Here is a 26,483-nt window from a genome sequence, read left to right on the forward strand (position 1 = left end):
GTCAAATCTATGCCTGAAGCTTGGCATGATAGGTAAATGGTGTAATATTTTAAACTGTGTCTTCTTCGTTTGATCACAGAATGAGTTATATTGGCATTTCCCTCTATATTACCCCAAGTCTCCTCATCAGTATTCACTGCCAAGTCTTTTTCCCAAGAACGCAGAATCTAGTATTTCCACACAGGATCTAGAACATAAAGTGTCATAAAACTCACTGATTAATTGTTTAGGTTCTGTGGATAACAGGCATTTTGCCACCAAGGGCACATAATTATGAGATGGAGAGATGTCTTATGAAGGATAAAGTCTTTGAGTGAAAAACCTGAAAAGGGGGCATTTTGGGATATCAAATGATTGACTGAGTTGCTAAAAACATTAGAGAGATAGAACCACTAAACTAATCACCTAGCCTACAAAGACCTCTATCCCTCCAGATATCAAAGCCATTAAATGTGGTGGGAAATCCGGATTGCCCTGAACGGGAGAGAGAGCGGAAGTTAAGTGAGATCTCCCATCCAGCTCCCAGGCCATCCTCCACACTCTGCCAGTGTTAATGATTGTAGGATTTGTACAGTTGCCAGGCACAGCTGTGAAGTCCCTGAGAAACCTCAGGGCCTGTACGGGGAGTACACACACTGGCCAGCTTACATATCGAACCAAATTGAGGAAGGGTCCTCTCTGACCCATTCTCATCTGAATCCAAGCTAAGCAGCTGACACATTTTAATATTCAGTACCTCTAACACCCTCTGTGAACTGGAAAACTGCAGTTTTGCTAGATGTAAGCCAGATTTCATTTTGTTCCAAATAAAAGAACTGAGCACTCCATTCACTTCCTTCAGGACTTTAGCTTTAACTTTAGCAGAAAGCAAGAATGGCAGCCTGTGTAAAGGACACAATAACCTAGGCAGCGCTTTCATCTTAAACAGTGCCATCCCGTCCAGTCTGATATCAAGCAGGAGGACCAACGACATAGGTCCCACTTGATAGATGCAAAAAGGCGAGGAAGTTTGTCCCATAAAAATTCCTGAAAGAGGAGGTAACAAAAAAAAACCCAAATAAGGGGACAATCTAAATGGGAAATTAGCAAAGGGGGGAAGTCTCCCTCTCACAGAATCATTGCCTCAGACATCGTAAAATTGATTTTGCCATAAATAACAGAAAGGGCAGACAAGTGGCAGATGGAATTTAATGCAGAGATGTGTGCAGGGGTGTTGCATTTTGGCAGAAGAGATGAGGAGAGGTATCAGAAGTTAATAGCTCAGTTTTCAAGAGAGCATCAGCAGAGGAACTTGAGGGTCCAAGGACAGAGATCTTTGAAGGGGCAGGAGATATTCAAAGGATGGTGAGAAAAATAGATGGGATTGTGGGCTTCACAACTATGGGCTATTGAGTACAAAAGCAGAGAGGTCACACTGAAACTATATAAGTCTTCGGTTCGGACACAACAAGAGTTTTGCATCCAGCTTTTGTCACGACACTTTAGCAAGAATGTGTGGGTTTTTGAGAGGATGCAGAGGAGATTTACCGGAATGGACCCAGGGTTGAAGGATTTTAGCTACAAGGTTAGCTTGAAGAAGATCGGATTTTCTTTTTCTTGGAGCAAAGGAGATTGAGAGCAGATTTGATAGAGGTCTACAGGAGTATGACAGGTTTAGATAAGACATCGAGACACTGCTGCCATTAGCTGAACGTACAAGGGCAAGAGATACAGGAGGAATGTGAGGAAGAAACGTTTAACACAGCGAGTAATGGTGAACTGGAACTGGCTGCCAGTAAGGGTGGTGTAAACAGATTCAAAAGGAAATTGGCTGGGGACTTGTGAGGGATAAACTTGCAGGGATCAGGGTGGGGAATGGACAGGATGGCTCTGGGGAGAGCTGGCTTAGACCTGATGCACCGAATGGCCTCTCAGCAGCGTGGATGTTGGGTGGGATATTCCGGTTGTTCCTGTGGGTGGCATCTTCTGGTCCTGTCGGTGGCGACCCCTTGCCGCTTGTTCCCCGGCAGCGGAGGGTGAAAACAACGGGATTGACAGTGGTAGCACCAGGAAGTTGATCCACCGGCCAATAGCAGGCTGACTTATTGTCGCAAAACATTGAGCCACGAGATGGAGCAGAAAATCTCGCCCGTTATCACGGAACCGGGCGAAATGATATATTCCCATTTAACTTTGAAATGTTGACGGTGCAAACATTTTAAACATTGGAACCAGGGTAGACAACCAGGGCTGGTTTAGCACACTGGGCTAAATCACTGGCTTTTAAAGCAGACCAAGGCAGGCCAGCAGCACGGTTCAATTCCCGTACCAGCCTCCCCGAACAGGCGCCGGAAAGTGGCGACTAGGGGCTTTTCACAGCAACTTAATTGAAGCCTACTCGTGACAATAAGCGATTTTCATTTCATTTTCATCTCTCCAAGCCAGTTTCTGTATTCAGTTAGATCATGACTGATCGGTATCTATTATCCTGCCCCCCCCCCCCCCCCCCCCCCCCCCCCCGACCCCCCTCCTACCGAGAAACACGCGACTGGTTGGTAGGAGAATGCGGCCCAATATCCTTGCCCTGGTGCTGAGCCTTCTGCTCACTGATTGAGGTTTTAAGGTTTGACAAATATGTTATATCCTTATTGTAATGAAGCCTAGAATTGCATTGTTTTTATTTCGTGACCTATGTCCTGTCAAACTGTACCTCCAAATTCCTCTGCTCTTGCAAGTACCAAGCCTGCCTTCATTTGAGTTTAACTACCTCTGTTATCTGTTTTCTCATCCAACCTTTAGGGCCCTTTCCACGGGAAATTGGTTGGCCAACACTAATGCAATTACAACAAATCTACTAGTATAGAGGTATCCAAGCTTTTTGTCTTTTGGGGGGGTCACAAAAGTTCGTTTCAGGGAGCTCCCAGACGACCCAATAAGAAGGTTCAATTCCTGTTCCCATTAATCTATGTTGTTGAGTTGCTCATATTAAGATGTTTTAGGCTGGGATTTGATGGTCCCGCTCGCGGGCACGAATTGTCACGGGAATGACGGAAAATTTGGCGGACCAGCCAGAGGTCCTCGACTGTGGCCGGGAATTTCCCGCCCGCGGTGGCTGGGTCTGGAGTCTCCCATTGTAGTGTTTCATCTGAATAGGCAGAAGCGCTAACATAGGCCCTCGTCAAAACTCCAGAGACACAAACTTCAAACAGTGCGGGACTGGAGTGAATACTCCCACTGAGTTGGTCTGGACAGTGACGAGGAAAGCTCGAAGGTTACAAATGACGTGGTGACCGTAAATAGGGAGTGGTAATGTGTTCACTGGGCTTGTAATCAAAGGCTCAAGCTAATGCTCTTGGGGACACGGGTTCAAACCCCGCCACGGCAGCTGGTGGAATTTAAATCCAATTTATAAAATCTGGAGTTCATGGTTACCATGAAACCATTGTTGTAAAATCCCACCTGGTTGAGTAATGCAATCTGCCGTCCTTACCCAGTGTGGTCAACATGACTCCAGACCCTCAGTGATGTGAATGACTTGTAGCTGCCCTCTGAAATGGCCTAACAATGGGCGGCAAGCACTGGCCTCAATTGCCAGTGACCCATTGAAAGAATAAAGGGGAAAAATGACTCAAACTCCACAGGCTCGCCACCCCTGTCAACCTTGCCCCCTGCCCCTGTCAACCTCGCAACTGTAGGCCACTTGACCCCTCGAGCCTGCTCCACCATACAATAAGATCGTGGCTGATCTGATTGTAACCTCAACCTCACGTTCCTGCCCACTCCCAATAACCTTTCACCCCCTCGTTAATCAAGTATCTTTTCGGCTCTGCCTTAAAAATATTCAAAGACCCTGCTTCCACTGCCTTTTGAGGAAGAGAGTTCCAGAGACCCACGACCCTCTGAGAGAAGTAATTTCTCCCCATCTCCCCTGTGCAAGTGACCTCTTATTTCTAACCAGTGACCCCGAGTTCAAGATTCTCCGACAAGAGGAAACATCCTCTCTCTATCCACCCTGTCAATACCCCTCAGGATCTTAAGGACTCGACCAAGTCACCTCTTATCCTTCCAAACTCTATTGGATACAAATCTAACCTCTCCAGATTTTCTTCATAAAGTAACCTGCCCATACATGGAATTAGACTAGTAAATCTTCACTGAGCTGTTTCTTTTTTAAAAATAAATTTAGAATACCCAATTATTTCTTTGTTCCAATTAAGGGGCAATTTAGCGTTGCCAATCCACCTAACCTGCACATCTTTGGGTTGTGGGGGTGAAACCCACGCAGAATTGGGGAGAATGTGCAAACTCCACACGGACAATGACCCGGGATTCGAACCCGGGTCCTCAGCGCCGCAGTCCCAGTGCTATCCACTGCACCACATGCCGCCCCTTCCTGAGCTGTTTCCAATCCATTTATACCTTTCTTTAAATAAGGAGACCAATACTGAACAAAATACTCCAGATGAGGTCTGACCAATGGCCTGTACAACTGAAGTACAACCTCCCTACATTTGGAATCAATCCCCTCTGAATAAACAATATCATTCCATTAATGTTCCGAATCACTTGCTCTACCTGTAAAATAGCTACATGTGATTTGTGCACTAAGGCACCCAGATCCCTCTGTGCCTCAGAGCTCTGCAATCTCTCACCATTTAAATAACAACCTTCTTTTTTATTCTTCCTGTCAAAATGGACAATTTCATATTTCCCCACATTATTCTCCATTTCCCAGACTTTTGCCCACTCGCTGAACCTGCCTATATCCTATATCCCTTTATCCTCTTCACAATTTACTTTTAGAGAACCATAGAAAATCCCGGCAGTGCAGTAGGAGTCCATTTGGCCCATCGGGCCTTCACCGACCCACCAAAAGACCACCCTACCTAGGCCCCACTCCAAACCTATCCCTGTAACTCCACCTAACCTTTTGGACACTAAGGGACAATTTAGCATGGCCAATCCACCTAACCCGCACACCTTTGGACTGTGGGAGGAAACCGGAGCACCCGGAGGGAACCCACGCAGACACGGGGAGGACATGCAGACTCCACGTGCAGTCACCCAAGGCCAGAATTGAACATTGGTCCCTGGCGCTGTGAGGCAGCGGTTGATACCCACTGTGCCACCGTGCTGCCCATTCCTACCTATCTTTCTGTCATCAGCAAATTTAGCAAGCAGGCCTCAGTCCCTTCTTCCAAGTCATTTATATGAATTGTAAAAAGTTGAGGCGCCAGCCCTGATCCCTATGGCACAACCGCTCATCACATCACACCAACAGGAAAAAGGATCAATTTATGCCAAATCTCTGTTTCCTGTTAACTAGTTGTTACGACCCCCTAAGGAGCCAGAACCTACATTGCATCTGGTTCTCCTCCTACCCCTAGAGTTTCAGCTCCCCAGGTAACGGGGCGGGGGGGGGGGGGGGGGGGGGGGGGGGGGGGGGCAGAGCCTCCCCCCTGACTGGAGGAACCCCACAGGATATAAACCCCGACCTGCTCCCAGGTCGGGAAGGGAGACCCTGCGGGGAGGGGAGTAGATTGTTTAGTGTATTGTTAGTGATAAATAACCCGAATTGTATCCTGCCTACCTGGCCTCGTGTGGAGTCCTTGCCTTCCCACTTAACACTGGCGACGAGGATAAAGTGGAGCTGCCGCGGCCGCCGGATGTTTCGCCACCAGCTTGGAGAGGCCTCTGCTCTGAGCCGCGCCATGCCACTCATCGATAAGCCCGAACCATTTGACGCCGTCACTGACAATTGAGCCCAATATGTTGAGCAAGTGCAACTTTCTTTACGAACGAATGGCATCACAAACGACAAAAGGCAGACCGTCACACTGCTGGCCGCTGTCGATGGCCCGACTGACTCATTAATCAGGAACCTCGCCTCCCCGGACGGACCGGACGCGCTGCCATTCATGACTCTGGCTGACCTGGTTGAAAGACACCTGAATTCACAACTCCCGAACATGGTCTGCAGGCACTGGCTTCACATGGCTTCTCAGGCCCCGACTGAATCAAACGGGAGAGTTTCCGGAACGCCTGAGGGGTCCCGCCGCCCCCTGCGAATTTGGGGCTGCCACAGCCGAATCCCTGTGGGACCGTTTTGTTTGTGAGACCCGGAGACGCAGCGGAAACTGTTGATAGAGACTCGCCCTGACCCTCCACAGAGCCGTTGATATCGCGCTTTCCTGGGAGAGTGCTGAGTGCGGACCCCAAGAGCTCCAGGGACTAGTGGTCCTCAACATCGGCAGTGGGCAGGAATGCTGGCCAGACGTAACCAGACGTTCCACCGGGATGATCCTGGGGAAACCACAGCAGGTTCCACGACCGTCAATGTGGCTTGCCTCGGATCAACTGCGGAGCTTCCCTCTACCTGCCATTCCAGGAAGGCGGCCAAGGAAATCGGAGGGGGGGGGATAACACGACCAGGAGCGAGTTTCTTAGAGGTCACGTGACAGTGCCGTTCCCCGGCAACAGGGCAGTCGTCACCCACCCCCGAGAGGCCGGACTCCCTACCTGAATGACACGGAGGCTGAAGACCAGCTCGTCGTGCTGCTGCACTGGTTACAGGCTCCAGGACTGCCCCTATCCTGATTACACTGCAGATCAATGGCCACCCCACCGAGACGGAACGCGACGTGGGGACGGCAGTTTCCTTGTCAGCTATCGCACGTTCGTCACAATCTGAACTGGTCTCCAGATGCTGGAGCTTCGGGACACGGGGGATCAGGCTAGTTACGTATACTGCAGAGCCCTTAGCGATGGAAGAGACTATTAATGTGCCCATTGTGTACGGGGATCAATCTGCATGCTTGCCATTGTTGGTTGTCAACGACGACGGGCCCAGCTTGCTGGGACGTGATTGGCTGCGCCATCTGCAATTGGATTGGCAGCAAGTGTATCAAATGTACTCCTGCGGACCAGTAGTGGTACTGACCCTGGTCCTCTTTGCTGAAGGCCTAGGTACGAGTAAGAGCGCTACAGCAACCATCAACGTAGACAAGAAAGCTCAGTCAGGTATTTTTGCAACCGCCCGGTACCGTACGCACTCCACCCTCAGGACAACCACAAGCTCGACCGATTAGAACAGTTGGGCATAATCTGCCCCATCCACTTCGCAGATTGGGCCGCACCAGTGGTCCCATATTAAAGCCTGATGGATCCAGATGATTCGGCGACCACTTTAAAATGATGGTGAACCGAGCGTCCCATCTCGACCGTTACCCGGTCACACGCATCGAAGATCTTCACACCAGGCTCAGCGAGGCCAAGGCATTCACGATACTGGACATGAGCCACGTATGCAGGCAGCTGGTGCTGGACCCGGGGTCCCGTAAATGAAAAAAAAAATGAAAGTCGCTTATTGTCGCGAGTAGGCTTCAAATGAAGTTACTGTGAAAAGCCCCTAGTCGCCACATTCCGGCACCTGTTCGGGGAGGCTGTTAAGGGAAATTTGCGGCAATGAACCCCCATTGGGAGTATATATTAAGTTGCCATTCGGAATTTCCTCAGCCTGTGCGATATTCCAGCGGATGGCCATATACCTAGACAATGTCCTCATTCCAGGTACATCTTACAAGGAACACATGGAGAACCTCACCAAAGTCCTCCAGCGATTTCCATGCTGGATGCTTCTTCCATGAAACTAAGGTCACGTACTTGGGTGACCGGGTGGACCGCTGGGGCTTCCTGGTAGAATACAAGGTGCGGGCGATCCAGCCGACCCCCATCCCTCGTGACCCGACTGAGCTCCGCTATTTGCTCCGGCTGGTTAATTATTACGGGAAGTTCTTACCCTGGATGGCCACGTTCCTCAACCCACTTCAAACTGTTGAAGAAAGGACAGCGATGGGACTGCGGCCCCTCGCATGTGAAGGCCTTCCAGGAGGTCAAGTGCCGCCTATCATTGGACAAACTGTTGACCTACTTTGACCCGTTGAAACATTTGCTGCTAACATGCGATGCCTCACCGTACGGTGTCGGAGTGGCCTTGACACACCGGATGCCGACGGTTCAGAAAGGCCGATAGCTTTCACATCTGCACCCTCGCAGACACCCATCGTACACGCGGTCCGAAATTTCCAACAGTACATCCACAAGCCTACTTTCACAACCCATACAGACCGCAAGCCCCTGCTGGGGTTATTCAATGATGACTGAGTGATTCCGTCGATCGTGTCTGCTGGGGTCCAATGGTGTGCTTTGCTATTAGCAGCCTATGAATGCAGCTTGGAGCACTGCCCAGTCATGGAAATTCCACACACTGATGCATTGAGCCGCCTGCCCCTCTCCACGTAGCCACCAACACCCACGGCGACTGCGGAGGTGATCGCCACCCTCCACTTCATGGACACCTTACTGGTGACAAGGAATGGACCCAAATGGACCCCAAATTGTCACGGGTCTGGCACATGGTCCAATATGGGGACCAGCGTAGGGCGCTACCAAACGACCTAAAGGCCTCCACCACAGAACTGCCAGAACTGAGCAAAGAGAATGGCCTCCTCGTGTGGGGGACCTGGTGGCCCTACCCAAGCAGGGGCGGATGTCCTTGTTGAAGGACCTTCACAGTGGACATCCGAGGATGGCCAAGATCAAGATAGTGGCCCAAAGCTACTTTTGCTGGCCCAGCTTGGATTCCGAGAGTGAGCAAGTGGCCCACAACTGTTTCCCTTGCCAGGAGCACCAGAGGGCCCCACCCATGGCCCGGTGCACCCATAGGAGTGGCCCGGAAACCATGGTCCCATGTCCACATCAACTTGGCAGCCCGTTCCAGTAGACCACGATCCTTATATTAGTGGATTCCCATTCAAAATGCCTTGAGGTCCACCGGATTTAGACCGCGATCATGTGCACTCGCCGTGGACAAGCTACGGCAAATTTTCAGCACACATGGCTTGCCCGGAAACCAGGTGTCCGATAATGGGACAGCGGTCACAAGCCAGTATTTTGTGTCATTCACGACAACGACTGGGATCCAACGCGTAGGGACTGCTCCGTACACCCGGCCTCCAACAGACTGGCCGAGCGGGCAGGCCAGAAAAGTTGACCACCGGTTCATTGGGAGTCCCGGCAGACGCGTTTTCTATTTCGCTAAATCAAAACGCCGCATGCCACCACCGGGATTCCATTAGCGGAGTTGCTCATGGGGGCGGCTCTTGCTCAGGGCTCGCCTCAGCCTCATCCTCATCAACGTCGGGGCCTGGATCCACCGACGACAGAACGCTCCAAGGCCGCCACCCGCACCTGCGCACTTTCGAGACAGGCGACGTGGTACCTGCGTTGGACCACCGCTCGCTATCACAGCCACTTGTCAGACGTCCAAAAGCCGATGTACCCGCTGTGCCCACAGGTCTGCCCAGCAACAACAACGACAGCGACGGAGGCTCCGGCATGGACAGCGGGCCACCAGGCGGCTGCATGCCAGCACCATTGGCACCGACACCTTTGCCAGCCGAGCCACACCCACCTCAGGGCTCTTCGCTGAAACGGCATTGTCGGTGAGCTTCCCGGGCCGACTGTGCCACCTCTGGACCCCCGTCCGCTACCCGAACAATTGAGAGATCCACCTCCGGAAGACATGGAATGGGTAGAGGGGAGTCGCAATCCCCGAAGGGGCCAGAACCTACATTGGATCCGGTTCCCCTCCTACACCCTGGAGTACCTGGGCTGCCGTACGCTCCCAGTTTGGAGGAACCCCACGGGATATAAACTCCGACCTGGGAGCAAGTCGGAAAGGGAGACCCTGCGGGGAGAAGAGTAGAGTGTTTAGTGTATTGTTAGTTATAAATAAACTGAGTTGTATCCTGCCAACTGGCCTTGTGTGGAGTCCTTGCCTTCGGTCTTGACACTACCTAATCTTTACTCCATGACAATGTGTTACCCCTACACCATGACCTTTTATTTTCCGTAATAACCTTTGAGTGGCACCTTATCAAATGTCTTCAGGAAATCTAAGGACAGTTCATCCACCGGTTCCCCTTTATCGACAGCTGAGGTGACTCCTTCAAAGAACTCCAATAAATTGGTTAAATGGGATTTGCCGTTCACAAACTCCAATAAATTGGTTAAATGGGATTTGCCGTTCACAAATCCAAATTAACCATTTAACCCCCCCCCCAGAAGCGAGGGAATTTTGGAAAATTGAAACTAATGTATCAACTATCGCATTAGCCACTTCTTTAAAGGCTTTGAGGGGCAGTCCATCTGGATGAGGGGATTTGTCAGCCAGCAGACCCAACAATTTGGTAAATACCATTTCTTCCCTGCTGATTGTAATTTTCCAGAGTTCCTCCGTCCTTTCCATTTCCTGATTTACTGCTACTTCGGAGATGTTACCTATGTCCTCTGCAGTGAAGACCAATACAAGTAACCTGTTTGATTCATCCGCCATAGCCCTACTTTCCATTATCAATCAACCCAGACACACTTTCTATAGAATCAATGCTCCCTTTGTTAACACTTATTTAAATATTTATAGAAACACTTGCTATCCTTTATATTACCAGTTAGCTTTCTATACTCAAAAATTTCCATTCTTATCAATCTTTTGGTCATTCTTTGATGTTCTTTATATTCTTGCCAAACTTCTGACCTGTCACCCATCTTTGCGCAAATAAATGAGACGGGATTCTCTGTTGGTCGATGCTGGAATGGGGAAACGCAATTGGGCGGAGATCCGATTACGGCGTCGAAATTGCGGCGGGTGCCAATTTCACGCCAAATCGCAATTCTCTGACAGAGGTGTCAATGCGTTCCACAACGCAAGCATAGTAAACACCCTTGGCATATCATTAGCAGGCCTGACCCGGTATTCTGTGTGGCCTCCGGGATTTTCCGCCTCCAAACGGCGAGGTTCACTTGCGCTTTTAAAAATCGTGGAACAGGTGCCTTGGCTGCTGAGGGAGAGAGAGGGGGTTTGGAAAGTGTCCAACATCGCCATAGTTGGCAGTTGTGCCACTGGCCAGGTTGGGGGGGGTTCTGCCAGGTCCGGGGGGAGTAGCGGGCGGTGGCCAGGAGGTGGGCTGTGGGGTCGGGGTGGACGGGCACGGAACACCATTGCCACGGCCTGCAAGGCAGCCATGCAGCTGCGCACGCTGCTGATTGCCCACTGTGAAGTTAGGGCTACGGGTCTTTTGGGTATCGTCCCCCCCCCCCCCCCCCCCCCACTCCCAGGGCACCCCCCTAGATGCCCTCTGGCCCCAGCGGACCCATCAGCTGGTTGGACGCGCACCAGTGCAACCTGTGCCACCTTGTTGGCTGCGATGGTGTGTGTGGGGAGTGAAGTGCGGCGATGCGGCTCCAGCTTGTCGGCCTCCTGAGTGTCAGTCGCGAATCAGGCACCGTTTCTCATTCAAATCGATTGTGTTCCATGTGGCGACGCCCCTTAACAGTCGCTGGATCGGTCCAGATACGGCGCCAGTTTTGCTGTCATGGAAGTCCACAAATCCTGCCCTGGCGTCAACACTTAGTCTCAGGACCAGAGAATCCCGCCGATGCTTTTTCTTTCAGTTCAATACTATCTTTAAACTTTTTGGTTAACTATTGATCATGGATCCTTCCCTTTGAATGTTTCTTTCTCTTGTTGGAACGTGTCTGTTCTGGGTATTCTGAAATATCCCTTTAAACGTCTGCCACTGAACCCCTCTTGGTCCATTCCTTGGACACAACCCAAAGAAAGGATATTGTTTTCGGGCAGCCTGCCAACACCAATCGATTAACCCAAGCCTGACCCGCCTCATTTTTAGGCCAAATGTGAGACAGACAATGGGGACAGAAGCGTTTAAAGTAATCCTTAAACAGCTCTAACTTTAAGCACTTATCGGCAATCTTCAGTTGCGGACCCAACGGCAGGAATCTAATTGGCAGGGCGGACAGTCTGGGATCTTAAATACGTCAAAAACAAAACGAAACAGAATGTTGTGTGTGTGTGTGTGTGTGTGTTTGTGTGTGTGTGTGCCTGAAGACTTAATTTGTGCCCTTTATCCTTTCACAGGCAGGTTCGTCATACCCGGGTCTGCATTAAGGGGCATAACGAGAGGTTAATAACAGTAGTGGTAAGGGAAAACGCTGTAGAGTGGGAAGAGAGAAGCCTGTCAGAAGCAAAATGATCCATTAGGAGCGGTACTTAGAGACAGAGCCGCAAGACGTTACCGGGCTGAACAAACGTCTGTCCAGTCCTTGTCAGCAAACAGCTTTGCAGCCAGTGAAAAGTCTGAGAACAGGATTCTTTATATTTTTTGCCGGAGATATTAAATATATATTTATAGATAGATAGAAAATAAATATAAAATAACCCTGTGCATGTTTTCTGAAGCCTTTAATCATATTTATGTTTGTACAACACCAACATCCGAGTATCTCAACGCTCCGCACTTTTTCTTCCCGGCGCTGTGTTTTCCGTGTTTATTCCAGGTCTCAGTACTGGGCGCCGGAGTGCTTCCTCGGCGCCCCTGAAGTGTCAGTATCCAGCAGTCCCTGGCTGGGGTAGCACGTAGTAATGTTCCCTCAATGTTGCTCTCATGTTTGTGTGTCTGCTTTGTGACCTCAGCAATGTGCCTCCTCCACCGCGCCCCCCCACTCCCCCCCACATTATCTACGCCAATCACCTCTGAATTCAGACGCCACTTAATGATGTATTAAGGGCGGCCTTTGTGTTCGAGGCCCATCCTTGGTACATCGAGGTGCCAAATTCGTTTCACGTTGGACCGCCTTCGCCAGCCGGCAAAGAGGGGCTTTCGTCTCTTCCCTCCAGCCTGAATTGGAAATCAAGTCCTGACCCCAGCATTGCTGCATCATTTACTCGTTGAAGCGTGGAGATGTTTGGAATGGAGCAGCCTGAACTCCACCACTAACATTCGGCAAAGTGCTGCGGACAGTGCATCCGTTTCGATTGTGTTTGTGGCAGAAAATCACACCCCTGCTGCGTTTGAAACCATCGAATAGGATCATAAAATATACCGTGCAGAAGGAGGCCATTCGGCCCATCGAATCTGCACCGGCTCCTAGAAAGAGCACCCCACTTAAGCCCACACCTCCACCCCATCCCCGCAACCCAGCAACCCCAACTAACCTAAGGGGCAATTTAGCAAGGCCAACCCACCTAACCTGCACATCTTTGGACTGTGGGAGGAAACCGGAGCACCCGGAGGAAACCCACGCACACACGGGGAGATCGTGCAGACTCCGCACAGACAGTGACCCAAGCCGGGAATCGAACCTGGGACCCAGGAGCCGTGAAGTAACTGTGCTAACCACTGTGCTACTGTCTCGCCCCATGCAGAGCCGCGAGAGGCCTTGCAGTCCATTCTGCCTCTGCCGTTCCTTTGGAAAAGCTATCTAATTAGTCTCAATCCCCCGCCATTTCCCAGAGCCCTGCAATTGTTTCCTTTTTAAATATATACGCCTTTTAAAAGCTTTTACTGAACCAGTTTTTGCATGAGTATAATTACCCATATCTGGCGTTACATGAAGCAGAGAAAGTTTGAGTGGCGAGGTTGCTGAGGAATGGCCCTTCACTGATTGCACAAGTCGAGGAGATGGCGACGTAGTGGGATAGTAATCCCGAGGTCCAAATGAGTATTCTTTGGACACGGTTTCAGATCCCACCACAGTGGTGAGTGGATTTCAGCCACACCTCTTGTTGGTGATCTTCCATCTCTGTCTTCCAATGATGCAACAGTTCTCGCCAAGGCTCCAAATTCTCTGTTTGATGGGCAAGTGGAGCTTAAACCTTAACTGTAACTCGTAAACCTTAACTGAACTGCTTCTCATGCACGTATATATTTCCTTAATTAAGGTCAGAAAGCAGGAGGCTACAGGTCAGTGAGGTAACCAATCTTCTGTCCGTACTAATTTGTTACATTTCCACAGTAACGTTTGATGCGGCAGCGAATCAAATACCTTCTGGGAATCTACATGAATTACGTCCACCTGATCCCCTTCATCCACAGCACTTGGGAATCCTGCTAAGAACCCCAATAAATTTGGAGGCCGCACAGTGGCACAGTGGTTAGCACTGCTGCCTCACAGCACCAGGGACCCGGGTTTAATTCCGGCCTTGGGCGGCTGTCTGTGTAGAGTTTGCACGTTCTCCCCCTGTTTGCGTGGGTTTCCTCCGGGTGCTCCGGTTTCCAAAAATGTGCAGGTTAGGTGAATTGGCCGCGCTAAATTGCCCCTTAGTGTCCAGAAGGTTAGGTGAGGTTGCGGAGTTATGGGGAAGGGTTAGGGGTGTGGGCCTAGGTAGGGTGCTCTTTCGGAGAATCAGTGCAGACTCGATGGGCCAAATGGCCTCATTCTGCACTGTAGGGATTATATGATTCTATAAATTGGTTAAACATGATTTCCCTTGACCAAAACCATGTTGACTCTGATTAATTACCTTGATTTTTTTCCAAGTGCCCTGCTATAACATCTTTATAATGGCTTCTAACATTTTCCTGGGATTGTCACAGGGGTCAGGGGATTGTCAAACGCATTTGTGTGACAGCCTCTGTACGCTCAAAGGTCTCACGGAAGCAAACTGCTCCAGCCAGCCCTGGATCTGTAAGAAGCAATGATGCCGCCGTGACAGAAGGTTCAAGACCCACTCCAGGATGGTATGTTGCCTCCCTGGTGCGAGGGTCAAGGATGTCTCAGAGCGGCTACAAGACATTCTGAAGGACGAGGGTGAATATCCAGTGGTCGTGGTACACATTGGTACAAACAACGTACGTAAAATTGGGATGAGGTTCCAAAAGCGGAATTTAGAGAGTTAGGAAGAAAGTTGAGAAGTCGGACCTCAAAGGTCACTGGAGGATTATTACCAGTGCCACGTGCTAGTCAGAGTAGAAAGAGCAGGATATATCAAATGGATATGTGGCTGAAGAGATGATGCGAGGGGAGGGTTTCAGATTCCTGGGACTTTGGGACCAGTTCTGGGGGAGGCGGGACCATTACAAACTGGATGGGTTACACCTAGGCAGGACTGGGACTGATTCCTCGGCAGGAGTATTTGCTGGAGTCGGTTTGAACTAAAAGGGCAGGGGAATGGGCACCTCAGAGGGAGGGGAATTACGGACATGAACAAAAGACAGAAAGGGGACAAAGAAAAGTGATAAGCAGAGAAAGCAAGGGTCAGAATCAAACAGGGCCACAGTGTCCAAAAAGATGACTAAGGGCGCAATTCTCCAGCCACGCTGCGCTGGAAAAGCATCTCGCTGCGGCGCAGCGTGGGCGGTTAAAGCCGGAGACCCCGCTCCCGGGATCTACCCGGCTCACAACGCCTCACAAGATGCAATGAAATATCGTGAGACGTTGCAAGGGGAATGGGTGGGATCACTTATTCACAAATCTACATATTAGAGCGACGCAGTAAGCCTTACCCTACTCTGCAGATTCCCAAAGTTCCTGATGCTTTGGGATTGAATCCTTTTGCCTTGGGGGCCTTGGGTGAGTGCCATTTGGTACTGGTCCCCACAAACGAGGACCAGATCGAACGGCACTTGTGGAGGTCTCCAAGGGGATCGGAGGCCCCCAGCTGAATGCCCTTGGGGCAGGGTGGTTCCCTGGCACTCCTGGTGCCACCTGGGTATACTGGCACTGCCAGCCTGGCATCATGGCTGTAACAGCCTGCCATTCTGACAGTGCCACCTGGGTGCCAGCCTAGCACTGCCAATCTGCCATTTTCTGTGCGCGTGCGATCGGGCCGGTGTTGGGTGTGTGGGAGGGGGGGGGGGGGGGGGGGGGGGCGGGGGGAACCCTCCCATGTTGCGTTCGGGCTGGGAGAAGGTCGGGCATTCTTTTTCGAGCTTTGGAGATCGGGATGCCGTTTAAAAATGGTGTCCCGATCTCTCGCTGCAACAGGGAGTTCCGGTGAGTGGAGAGCCCCCATTGTAAACAACGGGACTGGTGGGGCCTGAGCCACTCGTTCCCCGTTCGGTCCCTTAGTCAAAGCGAGTTGCATGAGTAGCCATGTTTCCTCAGCACTGCGAAGTGCCGGGAAACACGCGGCTAAACGCCTTCACTCAGGGACTTTGGGCGGGATTCTGTGGCTGCATTCGGCCAGCGACCGGAGAATCCCGCCGAGGCCAATGGATTTTTCCATTGTTGACGTCTCGCCCGTGCCGTTATCGTGGCAGGCAGGGCAGCCGAATCCAGACCCTTTGTTCCCTTTTGGGAAGATTCTGCCCTAAGTGTCATTGAACAGCAGTGGGAAACTTGCCGACAGAGCCCGCAGGAAACTCCCTGACTAACCCACCACAAATGAACTTTGATTCTATGAATGGAGGAGCAGACACGAAACGCCGAACGGCCTCCTCCTGCTCCTATTTTCTATGTTTCTATCTGCTCCCATTTTTAGGCAGTTGTCAAAGCATCTTTGAAAATAAAACACGCAATCTCTGGGTACTGATGAACATTTTCTCCATTTTCTGTTTGCAATGTCATGTTCTGGGGGATGTGCTTAATTCCCACCACAGCAGCTGGTGGAATTTGAATTCAAAGAATGAATCCGGAATAGAAAGCTAGGCTGGGGAATTGTGACCATGAATATATTATTGATTGTTATAAAAGCCCATCTGACTCACTGATACTCTTCAGGGAAAGATATGTGCCGTCCTTACCTGGTCTGGCCTACATGTGACTCCAGACCCACAGCGATGTGAAATGAAAATGAAAATGGCTTATTGTCACGAGTAGGCTTCAATTAAGTTACTGTGTAAAGCCCCTAGTCGCCACATTCCAGTGCCTGTTCGGGGAAGCTGGTACGGGAATTGAACCGTGCTGCTGGCCTGCCTGGGTCTGCTTTCAAAGCCAGCGATTTAGCCCAGTGTGCTAAACCAGCCCCTATGTGGTTGACAATGTGGTTGACTCTCAGCAGCTTCTGGAATGGCCCAGTGAGACACGCAGTTCAAGGGCAATTAGGGACGTCGTTGCCAGTGACACCCAGGTCCCATGATGGAAAAAACGGCAGTGGAAATACAGTAGTCCCCCGTTATACCGCGCTCCGCAATACCGTGGTTCGCGATATACGGCGGGGAGGCTTATGGACCCCAACTGTCAGCTTCCCTCTCCGGATTAAAGTGAGCCGGCCGCTGAAATTGACACTGCCGGCTGAAATTGACACTGCCGGCTGCTCCTCTCTCACTGAGATTCAGTGAGAGAGGAGCAGCTCACACAGCCTTGCCTTTGAAACTGACATGCAGCGCAGGGTGCAAGCGCGTGCGGCAGATGGGGTGCAGACAGCAAGACCTTGTAAGTTCCTGGTAAGTTTCTGTGGGTTTTAATTAGATCCACGATGGGGGTTTTAAATTTATTAAAAAATCTATGCATGCGCTTCCCATTGTGAGTCTACGGGGGTCTGACCTGTCTGACGGGGAAGCGCATGCATAGATTTTTAAATACATTTAAAACCCCCATCGTGGATCTAATTAAAACAACCCACAGAAACTTACCAGGAACTTACAAGGTCTTGCTGTCTGCACCCCATCTGCCGCACGCGCTTGCACCCTGCGCTGCATGTCAGTTTCAAAGGTAAGGCTGTGTGAGCCGCCCCCCGTAGACTCACAATGGGAAGCGCATGCATAGATTTTTAAATAAATTTAAAACCCCCATCGTCGATATCCGCGGCTCGGATGCAACGCGGGTGGCTGTCTTGGACCCCAACACCCGCGTTATATAGGGGGACTACTGTACTGCATCTCAACTCTCTTCAGAAAATCAACTGGTTTGGCTCCTCGGCAGATCAAACGCTTTCTTCAGAGTGGCTTCTTGCCGGGTTAGGCGTTTCCCGTGACTTAATTTGTCAAACAGACTTCTCGCTCTTGAATAACTCAGCAATCTGGAGTGTCGTGCTTGAGAGGGTCCAAACGAACATGGACTGAGATTGATGAAGAGTCACAGTGATTTGGGGTAAAGTGATATGTCGAAACAGGCAGGGAACATAAAACATAACTTGTCCTGTCACATGTTACTCAGGTTTGATGTAACTCTTACCTTGAGTGGAATTTTAACCAACCCCCCCCCCCACCCCCACCCCCCACCGCACACAACACAGATGCAAACACACACTGACATATACAAACACACACAGATACAAAAACACACAGATAAAACACACACATAGATACAAACACACGCACACAGATACAAACACATACACAGATACAAACACACACACATAGATAAAAATCACACGTACGCACAGGTTAAAAACACAGATACAAACACACACACCGCACACGATACAAACACACACACCGCACACGATACACACACCGCACACGATACAAACACACACACCGCACACGATACAAACAGACAGAGTTACAAACACACAGATACAAACACACACACAAACAGATGCAAACACACACAGATACAAGCACACAGATACAAACACACACACATAGATACAATCACACAAACACACAGGTAAAAACACAGATGCAAGCACACCACACAGAGATACAAACACACATACAGATAGAAACAAACATGCACAGATACAAAACACACACATAGATACAATCATTCACACAGGTAAAAACAGATACAAACACACACACAGCACACAATACAAACACACACAGATACAAACACAAACACCGCACATGATACAAACACACACACATAAAACACACACAGATACAAACACACACAGATACAAACACACACAGGTGCAAACACACAGTTACAAACACATGCAGCATACACTGATACAAACACGCAGATACAGATACAAACACATGCACTGCACACTAATACAAACACACGTACACAGATACAAACACACAAACCACACACTGATACAAACACACACATAGTTACAAACACACATATTTAACAACCTGAGTGATCAGTCTTTTGGTAGGAACAAGGTGGGTGAAAGGGAGGAGATGTAGCAGTCATTGTCAAAGATAGTATCATAGGCCTCGAATCAGATGCAGTTCCTGAATCTATATGTTGGAGTGTGAGAAACAGGAAGGGTGCGGTGACCTTGTTTGGTATTTACTACAAACCTCCAAATAGTGAGGCTGAGGTGCAAGACAGCATTTGTAGGCAGGTTACAGAAACTTGCAGCGCAAGTAGAGATGGGGATTTCAATTATCCTAAAGTAGACTAGGAAACGGGTAGAGTGTGGGGCACGGAACAGAAGAAATTCCTGCAGTGTGTGCAGGAGAACCTTCTTGAACAGTACATTTCCAGTCCTACCACGGAGTGAGCTGTGCTCGATCTGGTCCCAGGAAATGAGGCAGGACAGGTGGAGAACGTCAGAATGGGGAGCCATTGGGAAATAGCGATCATAATATAATAAGGTTCAATATTAAGTTGGAAAAAGATAAAAATCAGTCACGGATTTAGGTCCCAGACTGGAAAATGGGTCTAAAAGTTGAACTGGGGCAGGTTGATTGGAAATGCATTTTGGTACATAAAACAGTGGATGAAAAATGGGAAATTTTCAAAGGAGAGATGAATAGGGTACAAACTAGGTATGTACTCATGGGAAACAAATCCGGGCTACCTAAAGCTTAAGTACCCTGAATGACTAAGAATATTAATGATAAAATGAGGAAGAAAAAAGAGGCATATGATGCAGGCCGGAATAATAATAGCCACAGAAATCAGGACGAGTATCTCAAATGCAGGAGAGAGACTAAGGCTGGAATAAGGAAGGTTAGAGGAAGCGTGAGGAAAGGATTGCAGGCTGTGCTAAAGTAAATAGCAAAATGTTCTTCAAGCATATTAATGGTAAAAGATTAGTGAAGGATAGAGTGGGGCCGATATGGGACAAGTAGGGGAAACTGCTCACTGAAGCGGAGGGTACGGCAGTGGTACTAAATGAGTACTTTGACTCTGTCTTTACCAAATTAGAAGATGGTGACAATGGCCCAATTGAAAATGTGGGTGTTGAGCAATTGAGCAGTATCGTCGTTGATAAAGAAAAGGTGCTAAAAAGGCTGGCAGCACTTCAGGTAGAGAGGTTGCCAGGCCCGGATGGGATGCATCCTAAATTGCTGAGAGAGGTAAGGGAGCATATTGCGGAGCTGTTGACAGAAATTTGCCAGGCCTCTCTGAACACAGGATTAGTCCCGGGGATTGGAGGATTGCAAATGTAATGCAGTTGCTTAAGAACGTGGTAAAGGATAACCCAGGAAACTACAGACCTGTCAGCTTGACGTCAATAGTGGGAAAACTGATGGAGGCCATAATACAGGATGAGATAAATATACACTTAGTGATAGATAAGTTGATACAGACAGTCACCAGGGTTTTATCAAATGCAGATCATATCTGACAAACTTAATTGAGCTCTTTGACGAGGTGACAGACAGTAGATGAGGGTAGTGCTGTGGATGTTGTACATTTGGACTTTCAGAAAGCATTTGATACGGTGCCACATGGCAGGTTGATTAGCAAATTAGAAATGCTTGGGATTGAGGGGCCCTTGGTCGCCTGGATTAGAAGTTGGCGAAGAGATAGGAAACAGAGGGTGGGTACAGATTGGCATTTCTCAGACTGGAGATGAGTTGAAAGTAGTGTTCCCCAGGGAGCCTTGCTTTTTCTGGTTTATATAAATTATTTAGAAGTGGGCGTTGAGGGCAAAATCTCTAAATTTGTCGAAGATATTAAGCTAGGGAGAACAGTAAATTGCGAAGATGATGCTGAGCAACTTCAGAGGGACATTGACAAGTTGGCCAAATGGGCAGACACTTGGCAGATGAACGTCAATGCAGCAAAATGTGAGGTAATCCATTTTGGGAGAAGAAACATAGGGAGACAATCGAGGCTCAATGGTACAACCTTGAGGGGAGTACAGGAGCAGGGGCACCTTGGGGTTCAAATGCATAATTCTCTGAAGGCGGCCAGGCAAGTTGAAACAGTTGTTAAGAAGGCTTATGGCTTATAGCATCCTTGGGTTTATAAATAGAGGCATCGAGTATAAAAGCAAGGAAGTGATGCTACACCTCTACCAATCATTGGTCAGACCACATTTGGAATATTGTGTTCAGTTCTGGGCACCTTATTTAAGGAAGGATGTTAAAGCCCTGGAGAGAGTGCAGAGGAGATTTACTGGAATGATACCAGGAATGAGGAATTGTAGATACACGGAAAGATTGGAGAAATTGGGCTTGTTGTCCTTGGAGCAGAGAAGGTTAAGAGGTGTTTAAAATTCTGAACAATTTTGACAGGATAAAGAAGGATATTCTGTTTCCACTGGTTGGTAAGTCAGTGACTAGGGGTCACACTTTCAAGATGGTCAGTAAGAGAACTCGGAGTGAGATGAGGCAAAATTTCTTTACTCAGGGAGTTGTTGGGATTTGGAATGCGTTGCCTGGGAGAGTGGTGGAGGTGGATTCTATAGGGGTTTTCAAAAGAGAGCTGGACATGTATTTGAGTGTGAAGAATATAGAGGCCTATGGGGCCGTTGCAGACACGATGGGCTTCCTTCTGTTCCGTAAATAACAAACAAACTAACAAGTAACACCACACTAATACAAACACAGTTACAAACACATACACCGCACACAGATACAAACACAGCATGGCCCACAGACACAAACATAGCACGGCCCACAGACACCAACGCACACACACAGATACAAACACACGCACCGCCCACAGATACAAACACACATACACACATACAAACACACGCACCGCCCACAGATACAAACACACACAGATACAAACACACGCACCGCCCACAGATACAAACACACACACTCAGATACAAACACACACACTCAGATTCAAACACACACACACACAGATACAAACACACACACAGATAGAAACACACACACTCAGATACAAACACACACACAGATACAAATGCATGCACCGCCCATGGATACAAACACACGCACAAAGATATAAACATATAGATAGAAATACACATATCGCACACAAATACAAACACATACATACACAAACACAGATGCAAACCCACCAAATACAGATGCAAACCGACACACGCATATATGTAAACACACACATATGCAAATACACACATTTACAATCACACACATACACAGATATAAACACACACAGACAAACACACACATATACAAATACACACATTTACAATCACACACATACACAGATACAAACACACACATACAGACAAACACAAATATACAAACACACATACAAACACACACACGTACACACCAGCTGAATTTGGGGGAATATGATTCAGATGCATAAATCCATTCCCATTTTAAAATGGCTCATTTTTCAGGCATATGAGGCACCCACCTGAGTTGGGGTACTTTTGTGTCAATAGGATAGTGGTCATCCTGTCAGCTATGACCATGTCTCGGTGCCATAGTGACCATTCCAGGTAAGCTTAAAAGTTTCCCAAGCGCGACGAGAGGAACAGGAGTGGTCCTTCCTACACCCCAACCCCTTATTCACTAACAGCTGATGCCCATGAATCGCAGTCCCCACATTTACCTCAGGCATTAAAGTTAGGCCTCTGGACTGCTATCTGTTTTGCAGGGGCAGGTCAGGCTGCAGCCTACTCAGTGAGGCCTTGTCGTTCTAATTGGGTTGACAGAGTGAGAACCAGTTGCATGGACCTTCTTCTGCTTCAACGTCGGAAGGCTGGGCTGATTTCCCAGCCAGGAGTTCCAATTCCCATCCTTGAGCCTCCTGGGGAAAGGTCTGGAAATGTTCACGGGCCACGAAATAACTGAGGCAGGAAGGGTACACCAGCAGAATGTATATGAAGAGAATCTTGTCATGATAAACCGCTGAATGCTATTTTACACTTAATTTTGTGTTAACATTTATTTTCAGGGAGGATACAGTCGAAACCTCCAACCAAAAGCACAAAACCACCACCTTCAGTATTGCCAACCACGTCTTTGCCAATCAGACGTTCTATATCCTGCCCTCGATCGATCTCTACCTCGGCAACGCATTTACATTCCCGCGTCGCAGGGCCCAGATCCACTTCTGCCAAACCCACGGTGCCCTCATCCACATGTCATTCCGACGCACGCCCACAGTTGCTGAATCGCAATATGACCGCTCAGCGGATACCCCATGCCACCAGCCTGGGCACCATCCATTCAGCACCGGTAAGCATGATTGCTAAAATTCGGAATTAGCCACCGTCCCGATGGCCTGCCCTTCATTTCCTCTTCCGTCATGTTGGACGTGTCTCGGAACGTTGTTTTAGGTACAGACTGCGTAAAACATAATTTGTGTGGGGGTTTGGTTGGAACACGGCGGAGCGGTTAGCACTGCTGCCTCGCAGCGCCAGGGACCCGGGTTTGATTCCAGCCGTGGGTCACGACCTGTGTGGAGTCTGCACGTTCTCCCCGTGTGTGCGTGGGTTTCCTCCGGGTGCTCCGGTTTCCTCCCACAGTCTAACGATAAGCAGGTTAGGTGGATTGGCCGTGCTAAATTGCCCCGTAGTGTCCAGAAGGTGAGGGGGTGAGGGCCTGGGTGGGGTGCACCTTCGGAGGGTCGGTGCGGACTTGATGGGCCAAATGGTCTCCGTCTGCACTGTAGGGATTCTATGATTCTGCCAACAGGAGTATTGTGTCCAGTTCTGGTCACCACGCTTTGGGGAGGATGTGCGGCATTTTGACTGGGTGCAGAGGAGATTTATCAGAATGGTTCCATGAATGAGGGGAGTTTAGCTACAAGGCTAGGTTGGGGAAGCTGGGGGTTGTAAAGGCGATAGAGGGGAGATTTGGGAGATTAAGACAGGTTTGGATAAGGGAGGAAAAGACAAACAGCTCCCATTAGCTGATGGTATACGAACCAGGGGACATAGATGGGCAGTAGCAGATACAGTGGAGATGCAGTGGTAGAGGTGGGCACAATATTTTCCTTTAAAAAAACAGTTAGTTGAATGGGCAGAGTGGGTATAGAGGGATATGGGCCAAATGCAGATAAGTGGGACTAGCTTAGTGATAGAAAGTGGGCAGCATGGACAAGCTGGGCTGAAGGGCCTGTTTCCATGCTGTAAACATCTATGACGCTATGTGAAGGAGAACGTTTTATAGGGCGAGTGGCATATGACCTGGAACTTTCTGCCTATAGTGGCATAAACAGGGACGTATGGTTTTAAACGGAATTGAATGGGCACTTGAGGGAAATGAATTTGCACGGATACAGGGATAGACTGGAGGAATGGCACTGATCAGATTACTCTACAGAGAGCCGTCACAGACCTGATGAACTGACTGTCATTCCCCTGTACCGTAATGACCCTGTGACCTATGTTTTGTTATAAAATGGATTGCCCATACTGACTGGAAGGTCCTGTCACATGGCAAATCTCAATGTTAAAATTCTCATCCTGGAGTTCTCCAGTACGTTTCTGGTCCCACCCCTCTCCTATCTCTATAACCTCTGCTCACTCTGCAGCCCATCAAGGTATCTCTGCTCCTCCAATTCTGCTCCCTTCAGCACCCCAGACTTCCATTGCTTCACCATTGATGGCCTTCAGTTGGGTCAAGCTTAAGCTAAGACATTTCCTCCCTGAACCTCTTCATTTCTCTCTCTCTCCCTCTATCTTACTTCTCTCTCTCTCTCTCCCTCCCTCCCCTCTTCTCCTTGAAGGAATACACCTTCGACCAAATTCCTGCTCTCCTATCTCCCTCTGTGGCTCAACGTCAAAGTTTGGTCGAAGTTTCACAGCTGGGAAGCACTTTGGAAAGTCTGAATACTTTGTCGATGACGTGGAAATACAGGGTGATATTGACAGTCAGCCTCTCAGGGAGGGATTCTTCTGAGTGAGAAGGAAAAACATTTATCCAGCCCAAAAGGGAATGGGCTTTCCTCTCGAAAAGGAAAAGCAAAATCGTAGAGCTCATAGATTTCAAATAATTGGAAAAAGAAGTGGAAAGGTAATGAGAGATGTTTCCATACTTTGGGTTGCTAAGATCTGGAAGGCGCAAACTGAAACTGTTGTGGAATCAGGTTCTTCAGGAACTTTGACACAATGGGCTGAATGGCCTCGGTATGCGCTGTAGAATCTCATGACTCTGTGATTAAAGTAGTGCTTTTGTTGGACTGATTCAGGTACGATGGATTGAAGGGTCTCCTTCGTTGCTCTGTTATTTATCTAGTTATCCATCTACCTCTTATCTGTTACGCCCATCCCATTCCACTGCTGGCGGCACTAATTTGGGCCGATATCCAATTATGGCAGGAGGGGGTGGGTAGATCTATCACGCCACCATATTAAGTGGTCAGGTCGGTGCTGGATTTCTATAATATTCTTTCATGGGATGCATGCGTTGCTGGCTAGGCCAGCATTGATTACCCATCCCTAATTGCCCTAGGAAAGGTGGCGGCGAGCCGCCTTCTTGAACCGCTGCAGTCCATGTGGTGTAGGTACACCCGCAGCGCTGTTAGGGAGGGAATTCCAGGATTTTGATCCATTCACAGTTTAGGAAGGGCGTTATATTTCCAAGTCAGGATGGCGTGTGACGTGCAGGGAAACCTGAAGGCAGTGAAGGCGTTCCCATCCATCTGCTGCCCAATGTCCTTCGAGGACATTGTTCCCTGGAGCGTAGGGGGCTTAGGGGCAAACTTATAGAGGTCTATAAAATAATGAGGAGCATAGCTAAGGCCGATAGTCGACATCTTGTCCCAAAGGTAGAGGAGTCTAGAACTAGAGGGAATAGATTTGAGGTGAGAGAGGAGAGATACAAAAGAGGCCAGAGAGGAAATTTATTCATACAGAGGGTGGTGAGCATCTGGAACAGGCTGCCAGAGGCAGTGGTAGAGGCGGATATAATTTTGTCCTTTTAAAAATCAGTTAGACATTTACATGGACGGGGTGGGTATAGAGCAGGGGTGGGCAAACTACAGCCCGCGGGCCGCATGCGGCCTGCCAAAGGTCTTTATGCGGCCCACCAAGATCAAGTCATTTAAAAAAAAAAAAAAAAATTTTTTTAAATTAAAAATTTTTTTTTTTTAAATTAGGTTAATGGGGGGGGGGGGGGGCGGCTGGGTTACTGGTATAGGGTGGATGCGTTGACTTGAGTAGGGTGATCATTGCTTGGCACAACATCGAGGGTCGAAGGGCCTGTTCTGTGCTGTACTGTTCTATGTTCTATATGAGGGCGCCCAGAATCATAACCGGGTGAAGCGCCATTTTTGAAAAGTAGAGAAAAAGAGGGCTAAAGGCAGGATGCCGCCGGGGGGAAGCGCTGAGTTATATGCCGCATGCTAATTGGTTACAACCGGGACTATTAATTAATATACTATGCGGCCCTTTAAAATTGTGAATTTCTGAATGTGGCCCTTGCACGGAAAAGTTTGCCCACCCCTGGTATAGAACATAGAACATAGAACAGTACAGCACAGAACAGGCCCTTCGGCCCTCAATGTTGTGCCGAGCCATGATCAACCTACTCAAACCCACGTATCCACCCTATACCCGTAACCCAACAACCCCCCCTTAACCTTACTTTTATTAGGACACTACGGGCAATTTAGCATGGCCAATCCACCTAACCCGCACATCTTTGGACTGTGGGAGGAAACCGGAG

At 48.9% G+C, this 26,483-nt stretch overlaps 1 protein-coding gene across 8 annotated transcripts in view; it reads left to right on the plus strand.

Annotated features, from left to right (window-relative positions):
* Window positions 1-26,483, plus strand: part of ttll7 (tubulin tyrosine ligase-like family, member 7) — a 302,308-nt gene that overhangs the window by 234,547 nt on the left and 41,278 nt on the right. For all 8 annotated transcript variants that reach the window (XM_038793673.1, XM_038793671.1, XM_038793677.1 and 5 more), the window contains one exon: window positions 22,765-23,048. In XM_038793673.1, coding sequence (XP_038649601.1) covers window positions 22,765-23,048 — 284 coding nt within the window. The remainder of the gene's footprint in view (window positions 1-22,764; window positions 23,049-26,483) is intronic.

This window comes from Scyliorhinus canicula, chromosome 4 (genome assembly GCF_902713615.1).
Source record: "Scyliorhinus canicula chromosome 4, sScyCan1.1, whole genome shotgun sequence".
NCBI classification, from domain to species: domain Eukaryota; kingdom Metazoa; phylum Chordata; class Chondrichthyes; order Carcharhiniformes; family Scyliorhinidae; genus Scyliorhinus; species Scyliorhinus canicula.